Genomic DNA, 9,237 nt, shown 5'->3' with positions numbered 1-9,237 from the left:
GGGGAGTCGCCATCTGCACCAGCCACTCTTGGAGTCAGCTCAGAGACTGGAGCTCCAATTGCATCCCCAAACCAGTGATCTCCAAGCCAAGACCTTTTCCAGGGAAAAGGCAGATCCAAGATTCTCAGACCCAGACTTACTTCTAAATGGTATACTTGCAACTCAAGCTCGCCCATTCTGCGCGATTTCATCACAGAAAGGAAGAAGGAGGTGCAGCTGCTCCAGATCCCTGCTCTATGACCACCCACTCAAACCACGCAGGTGGTCATCTGTCTCCACCGGAGTTTTCTTCTGCCTGATTTTAAGGGGTGATGTGAGCAAGACCAGGCGGGAAGCCGTGGCTCAGATTGAAAAATTAGGACCCCAACCCCTCGGTGACTTGTTAGGGTGAACTAGCTTCCGACCTCCTGCCCATACCGGATTCCCCAGCTACACGCGCCCCCCTCAACACACACACACACACACACACACACACACACACACACACACACACGCCTTTGCTGACCAACCTACTCCAGAAGAGACTGGGAGTTGGAGAGGCATGAGACAGGCAAAGAAACAAAACGCTCGGGGTGGAAGGTGCTGGGTTAGCACGTGGTTTCTGTGGGGACCAATGGCTGTGGGCGGTCTCGTCACTCGGAGCTGGTCACCCGGCCGCCAGGGGTGGCCGGGATGAGTTGGGGGTGCAGCCCTGGACGCTGAGCGTCGGCCCCAGAGCACGGGGCTGTGGCGCCTGCAGCGAGCGGGTCCCGAACTCTGGGTGCGGCGGGGCCCTGGACTGTCCGTGCGCCGGCTCCCTCCGCCTTCGGGATGCTTCTGAGCCCCGTCACCTCCACCCCCTTCTCGGTCAGTGACATACTGAGACGCGAGCGCGAACCGTTTGGCGCCGAGGCCTGGCCACTCCGGGGCGCGCGAGGAAACCTGGAGAGTTCGCAGTATCTGCCCCTGAACCCCGGTCTGGCGGAGTCGGAAGTTCAGAGCGCGGGTCACAGTGGCCACGATGGCCACAGGAGCCAGGACGAGGCGGAGCCCTCCAGGGGTCCCTGTGAGACGATCCCCGACGTGGACGAGGAGCGGAAAGGGAACTCCGGTGAGTACGTGCGCGGGCTTTTAGCATTTCTCTGAGGTTGGGGTGCCATCCGAGCGTGATACCTCCCTTTCTTCTGGCTGGACTCCCCCCATCCCCCCATCTGAGAAATCGACAGGCCTTGCCAGCCCTTCGACCCCCCTTTCCCATTGTGCTCCACGCGCCCCAGTGCCCTAAAAGTGGGGGATCCCTATTCTCCAGCAACGCACCCACTCCGCGCACACAGTTCCTAGAGCTCCAACTTCTCTTTCTTCCAGAGAAACCCGACAGAAGTGGCGCCCCCCTGGGCATCCCTGCCTCCACCCGCCCCCGCCCGCCCCCAGGGGCTCCGTCAGTGCAGCCGCGCGCTTTAGGCCGGGACGTTGCGTTCTAGGGGGTGGAACGTCCACCCCAGGCCGGCCTTTTCTTGGGGTTTGCTCAGTGTCTACAACAGCGCCGCCGTTCTGAGCCCGGAACGTCCTTTCGAAAAGAAGAGGTGGGGAGCACATGAGGGTCCTGGACGCTGGCGACGGGGTCTCGGGATGGACAGGGTGGACGCGGGCCTTACTGGGCAGCTCCTGCCACTCTCGAAGCCTCTGCGGGGGCGGCCCTGCCTTCCTGCCACCCTTGCTGGAACCCAGGCTTTGGGCTCTAGGCTCCAGCCGCGTCCCGTGGGGGACCTCCTCTGCTATGCAGCCCACAACGCGTCCGTTCAGGCGCCGAGGACCAGAATGTTCCTTCCGAGCCGCGCTCGGCGCTCTAGCCTCCTGGTGCTTCGCAGCCCGAAGCAGATTCGGCTCGCTGAGCAGTGGCAGTGTCGCTAACCTGGGCGCTGCGCAGTGGCAGTGTCGCTAACCTGGGCGCTGCGAGGAGCTCACTATTGACTTAGCAGAGAGGGGTCCCTCACGGAGATTCCTCCTCGAGACCAAGCCGGGGCGGCGCCCTGATGAGGCTGCTGGGGTCGCCGAGAAGACCCGGATCCCGTGCAAGAACTAAGGCCCGCTCACTGCAGTGCTCAGCACAGAGCTATTCCTACTGGCTCTGCTCTGTCCCCAGCCACCCACCTCGCTTTCAGGGCCTACTAGGATGAAAGGGAGTTGCGACTGTGGCCAGGATTGCACGGGTGTGTGTGTGTGTGTGTGTGTGTGTGTGTGTGTGTGTGTGTGTGTGTGTGTGTGTGTGTTGAGGGGGGGGGATGAGGGCCAATTCTCGGCCTGCTTTGGCGACTTGAATTCGGGTCCTGCTCCTTCTACAGCGTCCCTCCTGGTCAGTGGTTACTTTCCGCTTTGCTATAAACGTTTGTTTTGTTTTGTTTTATTTTTTTCAAACCAGTCATCAATATTTCTCCTCCTTGCAAGGAAAGATGGCCTTGGTTTCTCTGAGCACACGCTTTGCTAAAGGAGGTTTAAGTTAATCCGCACGGAACTGCTAAACAGACACCCCCGCCTCCCATTCCCAGGATCCTGCAGCGAGGGTGGGACTTTGCAATCAGCTTCCAACCGGCTCTTTGTGCGCCGTCAGCTCGCTGGGTTATTTGCTCTTGCGTTTCCATAGAAACTCTGCGTCTCTCCTCTACTGTCCTTGGGTTAAAACAGCCTAGGCAAGAAGAACGAAGGAGACGCTGAATTTCTGTAGACTCTGAGGACAGCGGAAACAGCTGGCCTTTAGAGCCTAGTTTTTAGCCTGTTCCAAGGGCACCCACTTGGGGCTATGGGTAAGGTCACTACATCCTAAGGTCCCCGAAGAAAGTGGAAGTTAGGGCCAAGCCAATGCCACCACATGTCAAAGAAACACCAGTGAAGGAAGGATGAGGCCGTTTTATATACCCCCCACACACACTCCTCCCCAACTTCGGCCTCTGAGCCAAGAGTCAGGAATAGGGAAATACTTTGCATGGTTGTATTTACATGTGTTTGGGAGACAGCGCCTTTAGTCCAGGAAAGAGCAACAAAACCCTTATGCCAGTAGAGCACCGATGGCCAAAATGAAAGGGTATGTGCAAAGGTGGGGTGACTCTGGGAGGCACTGGAGACTCCTGACCCTGGGCCTGGACCGTGGTACCTCAAGATGGGGCCACGACGGATAACCTAGCAGACAAGAGCCACAGAAAGTCACCTACCAAGTGTCCCCACACCCCTCTCACTCCTGCACACACAGTCCAAAGGTAACGTCGGCTTCTGATAAGCCCCCGGCCGCACACTGGATTCTAACAACAGGAACTCCTCCAAACTGCATCGCGCTTTGGAATCAGTATTACCGCACAGCGCCCTGCCCTCCAACCCGTTAGACGCGCGTTGTCATCTAAGAAGAAAACGAAGCTGTCTTGACTAGACTCTTGACTAGAGTCAGCCATCCCCAGAGGCCCAGAGTGTCACCCGGGCTCAGGCAGGTCCAACACCGCCCGCGCTTGCGGGGCAGGGGACATTCAGACGCACCGAGGACTGGATTAGGGGTCCACAGACTCAAGGAAAGGCGCGCGCAGTGGGGGTGCGTGGGGGGTTCCCAGGGAGAGGCCTTGGAGCCAGGAGAACCCTGCTGGGGTGCCCTGGGGTGGGCGCTGCTGACGGTGTTCTTCCTGTGCTTTCAGAGCCCGGCCTCGGCGCGGCCCTGGCCCTCGGCGGCGGGACCCCGGTGCCAACCGGCGGCGCTGGCGACGGCGGCGACGGCCCCCAGCAGCCCCCGGCGCGGCCGCGGCGAAAGCCCCGCGTGCTCTTCTCGCAGGCGCAGGTGCTGGCGCTGGAGCGGCGCTTCAAGCAGCAGCGCTACCTGTCGGCGCCCGAGCGCGAGCACCTGGCCAGCGCGCTGCAGCTCACGTCCACGCAGGTCAAGATCTGGTTCCAGAACCGGCGCTACAAGTGCAAGCGCCAGCGGCAGGACAAGTCCCTGGAACTGGCGGGCCACCCGCTAGCGCCTCGCCGGGTGGCGGTGCCGGTGCTGGTGCGGGACGGCAGGCCCTGCCTGGGCGCGGGCGCCGCCGCCTTCCCCGGGCCCTACGGCCCGCCCCCCGCGCCCTTCCCCTGCTACGGCGGCGGCTACGCGACCGCTCCCTGCGGCGCGGGCTACGGCGGCGGCTACGCGGGGGCGCCCCCCGGCTCGGCGCCGCCCGCGCCCCTGGCCGCCCTGGGTTTCCCGGGAGACGGCGCGAACGCCGGACCCCAGGGCCCTCTCCCCGCTGCGCTGCAGGGGGTCAGGGCCTGGTGAGGCGCCGGCGGGGCTGGGGCCACCCGGCCAGGTGCTCCGTGCCCGCTGCCCATCACCGACGGTCTCCGAGGAAATGCGCGTCTCCCGGCTCGCTCTAAGACTGCGCACTGCTCGGGACGAGCAGTGTCGTGGAAAGCTCCCCCCGCTTTCCCCCTGCCCCCATCCCGGGACGTTCTCCCCGTCGTCGTCCCAGCGCCGTCGCCAGCCGCCCACGAAGAAGCGCGCGGGAGGAAAGGCCGGGGTGGCAGGGGTGGCCGGGTGGCCGGGGTGGCCGGCAGTTTCGGTGTCGGAGCAGACTGCGAGCCGGCGACGTTGCAGGTCTCAGATGTAGGAGTCTGCGGGCGCTCTGTGCCGCGGGCGGCAGCCCCCCGACCTGGGCGGCCAAAGACGGGGTGAAAGGAAGGAACTCTCCAACAGACGGCAGCGGGCTGGGAGATACGAAGGAGGAGCGGAGTAAGGAAGGAAAGTGAAGGGAGTTGGGGGAACCAGGGGTCAGGAAGGAAGGAGCACTGCTGGGTGAGCCAAGCCCTGCTGTGTGTGTGTGTGTGTGTGTGTGTGTGTGTGTGAGAGAGAGAGAGAGAGAGACAGAGACAGAGAGACAGAGAGAGACAGAGAGAGAGAGACAGAGAGAGAGAGAGAGAGAGAGAGAGCTCTGAGCTTCACTCCCATAGGTGCTCCCAATAGCAATTGGTGTGCTCAATTGTTCTTCAGGAAGTATCCCCAGCATCCTGGCTCTCCCCTTCACTACTGCACGGTTGCATGTTAACTCTTGTATACAGCTCAGCATCTCGCTCCAGTACACACACTAAATACTTGTATTACCCAAATGCCTTTAGGATCCATCCACCTTTGGGCTCCTCTCAACAGCTTTAAGTAAAATATAAAACTCAGGCGCCCAGAGCTCTGAAACCTCAAAATACACAGGATTCCCTAGAGAGACGCCTGTTGGTAGGTAACCTACCTTCTCCCATGCCTGCAAGATTTTTTTTTTTTCAGAAAGCAGTTTCCAAATTTCCACATCAGAAAATGGGGCTGATAAATCCTAAAATGATTCAACAGAGCCTGAACTTTAGGGGAAACTGATTTCCCTCTCCAAACATACCCAAAGTTATGCAAATTAAAGATCAAAACTAATTTTAGGGAATTGAGATCAGATAGGAAACCTTTAAAAAGTCAGGGTCCTTTTTAAATTCTTGGATCACAGTTTAAGACAACAGACTTACTTCATCCTCCGTGCTACTTTGTCAGCTTGTTAATTTCTTGCCTAATAACTACTGTGGAATTAACTTGTTTAGTAAGTCCTAATATTTAATAAAGATATGCTGGCCCTGTGTTTTCTTACTTCTGAATACTCCCTGCTTGTTTTGACGTTGTGGAACAGAGCTGGTTCTGTGCAAACTGCTCCAGACGGCTGAGACCTTCTTCTTCTTAAAGTTTATGTTAGAGTTTAAAAGCAGCAACACATGTACCTATTCTCCTAGCTACCAATCCCCTCTATTTTCTTTCCTTTTTATTTTCATTTTTCTCCTTAATTTCTCCATGTTCATAGTTGATAAAAGTACATTTAGAAACCCCCTAGGTGGCTTTTAGTAATAGTGTTGTGACATGAGAGTTGAATTACTTTTGCTTTACTTTCAATTTGAAACCATCAGTAATAATCCCTGTTCCTTTCAACCAATATATGAAACTACATAACAGTTAAAACCCCCCATCATGAAAAAAACTATCCTAAAGTGCTGTCATTCTTTCCCTGTGGGGAATATTCCTAACAAGAAGCTATGGAATCCTCTGTGGATAGTGATCTCAGTTCGAGGATCTCAACAGGTTCCTGGGAGTTGAACTTAGGTTCAGGGCCACTGCTGAGGGTCCCATCAGTCTGATCCTCCAGTTTTTGTGTGCTCTTGTTTTGTTTTGTTTTTTGTTGTTTTGTTTTGTTTTGCTTGCTTGCTTTGTTCCTGGGTCACACTTGACAGTGGTGGGGGCTAGTCCGGTCTCTGTGCTGGCATTGGGGAATTACTCTCAGTGGTGCTTGGGGGACCCTGCAGTGCCTGGTATAGAACCAGGACTCCTACAAACAAAGCATGTTCATGCACTCATCCTGGGCTCTCTGTTTTTTGTTTGTTTGTTTGTTTGTTTGACACATCCAGTGGTGCTCAGGGCTAAGTCCTGGCTCTGTACTCAGGGATCACTTCTGGTAGGTCTCAGGGGACCCTCTGGGGTGCCTGAGATTGAACTCAGGCAGGTCAGCTCCCTGTACTCCCTCGCTCCCTGCTCCTGCCCACCAGCAATCTCTCTGGTCCTGATCCTAAGCTATTATTTGCATTGAATTTTTTCAAGATCAGGCTCAAAAATGCTTGATGTTAATTTCAAAGTCCTTGCTAGTTGTCCTTTGGATAAAGTTTCTAAACCTAGAGAAGTAACATCATCATCATCATCATCATCATCATCATCATCATCATCGAACTCTATTTGACACCAACTAGGAAGTTGACCTGCTATTTCTCTTACCCTTGCTGAGTCTTCAAACATTGAAAAGGAAGCAAAGAAGTAATTGCCACCAGGTGTTGTGCACACTCACCTCCCCCTACACACACACACACACACACACACACACACACACACACACACTTTTCACCACATGGAAAGCAGAAGAGTAGTCATGGTCTATGCAGAAAGGGAATGGGGAAGGGGCTCAGTTTACCCACCAATAGTTTCTTCACTGCAGATTGCTCCTGGTACAGATACTCGAAAGAATACGATCAGCTGCCTCCCTTAAAGAATGTATTATCTAATTGGATACCAGAGACTAACAGGACAAAGGCATCTAAAAATAAGAGGTGGTATATGCCGCATGTCAAATAGGACAGACAACAAGCTCGCCCTCCAGAAAGCAAAGCTCATGGGAGCTGGCTGCTAGAGGAGGCGGATTAAGCCTGGTGATTAGCGTGGGAATGACACTGCTTGCTGGGAGAGGGGCCAGGAAAGGTCTAGGACTTAATGGAGAAAAATAAATGGGCACATGCTGAAGTCAGAGGCACATTTTCTAGTGTGAGGTCCAATTTAGGGCTTGCTTCTGGGAATGTGCAAAGTGCATTCAGCTGTCTCCAGGGCGGCAGCCAGCGAGGAGTGCATAGCTTTCAGAGACACCCAAGACCCTTTTCCATGTTCTCCCATTGACCTGCAGCACTTTGTTTTGCCCTCAGATTGCTGTGGCATCCATAGTTGCTGAGAAAACAAACAAAACCCTTGCCGCTGCATAACCCAAGTGGCTTTGTTTCTGCAGGCAACAGACAGCACCCAGTTTGAGAACCACCAGACACTAAAGAATCTTTTCGAAAGGCGAGGAGAAGGAAGAAAAACTCTTCTCTCTCCCCATCTGCCTGTCAGAATCCCTCTCCCAGCTCCCCAAGCACACCACACGCCCACCCCGGGCTGCCCAACCGCCCTCCTGTAATCTCTCCTCGGCACTGAAAGCCCTTCCTTCTGTGTGTGTCGCCAAGCACAGTTTATCAGTCAGGCTTCTACCAGGGAGCTGTTCTGTAAGCGATCTGCCTCTTATCTGCATGGTTCAGGCCCGTCACTCCAGTCACCTCTTAATGTTCACAAGTTCCCCAAATGGGAAGTAATTGACCTCTAAACAAAACAAAAAAGCTCTCAGAGAGATAGCAGCAGTTCCTTCCCCGACTGTCTGGGGCGAGGGGGCTCACCTAGGCCAGGTGGGTAAGTCAATATAATTGCAGACTTCCTGGCTCCCCAGCCTTCCTCTCCCCACCCCCACCCCCAGCCCAGCCCAGCCCCTTGGAGCCAGTTTTGGCAGATACCATCTGCAGATCAGATGGTGTGGAAGTCTAACTCTAGATTTCAGAGTTGTCAGAGGTTTCTGGTATTTCTTCCATTTCTTCTTCTTTTTTTTTTTCATTATGATGATAAAACTTTGGAAGGATATTCAAGAATCTTTTAAAATTTCTTTCAGAAAAGTGTTTGCAGTCATTCTAGTTTATACAATTTTTTTTTATGATTTGCAGCCTGTTAATCACCTTTTTTCTTTTTCATAAAACCTGGGAACTCCAGGCTTAAAGGCTGTGCTTCAAAACCTCCCCATGAAGAGACTCCTTCAGAGAGAGGGAAGAGGGAAGAGGAATACGGAGGTAGGGGAAGCTCTGGGGTTCACTGTATCACTGTCACCCTGTTGCTCATTGATTTGCTCGAGTGGGCACCAATAACATCTCCATTGTGAGACTTGTTGTTACTGTTTTTGGCATATCAAACACACCACGGGGAGCTTGCCAGGCTCTGCCCTGCTGAGCGAGATACTTTTGGTAGCTTGCCGCATTCTCTAGCATTCTCTGAGAGAGGCAGAGGAATGGAACCGGGGTTGGCCCCAAGCAAGGCAAACGCCCTACCTGCTGTGCTATTGCTCTAGCCCTTATATGTTAATTTGAGACGGTAGATCTCTGAGGTTACTCTTCTCATTTGAGGTGACTCCCTGTTGATTTCAGATCCCATTTTTTAAATTGTGGGTAAGACCATGATACCAGAAGACTACACAAAATATGTACGAGCCATTTAAAGAGTAAGTGCAAAGCAAACACAGATGTAAGCTCCTCTCCAAGAAACACGATGCCAACCCCAGCAGCCCTGCCTTCCACGTCTCTCCCAAGATGCTCACTTCTCTCCTTCCCCTCAGGAGATACCAGCTAGTCTCATTTTTGTGATAATAATTTGCAGGCATCTCTTGGTGGATTTCCCATATGGACATATCCTTAAACAATATGGTTTGATTTTTGCCTGATTTTGAACATTACATAAATAGAACCATTCTGCCTGTCTTCATCTGTGACTTGACTTCTTTTTATTTAGCTTGATGTCTGTGAGATTTATCCATGATGTTGTGTGTAGCTGGCTGTTTGCTCATTTGTGTGGCTTCCCTAATTGCATTAGGTACACGAATATATCTAATATGTCTCCCT

The 9,237-nt window shown here is 54.0% G+C and overlaps 1 protein-coding gene across 1 annotated transcript; it reads left to right on the top strand.

Moving 5' to 3' along the window:
- The first annotated feature begins 810 nt into the window (after positions 1 to 810).
- NKX2-6 (NK2 homeobox 6) lies at positions 811 to 4,267 on the top strand. The gene is made up of 2 exons (XM_004610207.2): positions 811 to 1,090; positions 3,654 to 4,267. Exons 1-2 carry the CDS (start codon positions 811 to 813, stop codon positions 4,265 to 4,267), a joined length of 894 nt encoding a protein of 297 aa, XP_004610264.2.
- The last annotated feature ends 4,970 nt before the right edge of the window (positions 4,268 to 9,237 follow it).

This window comes from Sorex araneus, chromosome 7 (assembly GCF_027595985.1).
Source record: "Sorex araneus isolate mSorAra2 chromosome 7, mSorAra2.pri, whole genome shotgun sequence".
Taxonomy (NCBI): domain Eukaryota; kingdom Metazoa; phylum Chordata; class Mammalia; order Eulipotyphla; family Soricidae; genus Sorex; species Sorex araneus.
Note: the sequence above shows the minus strand (reverse complement) of the source record. Positions and strands in the feature narration are given on the sequence as shown.

Coding starts and splice junctions, on each gene's coding strand:
- NKX2-6 (XM_004610207.2), top strand. CDS start 811: ATGCTTCTGAGCCCCGTCACCTCCACCCCCTTCTCGGTCAGTGACATA. Junction 1,091..3,653: donor GGAGCGGAAAGGGAACTCCG/GTGAGTACGTGC, acceptor CTGTGCTTTCAG/AGCCCGGCCTCGGCGCGGCC.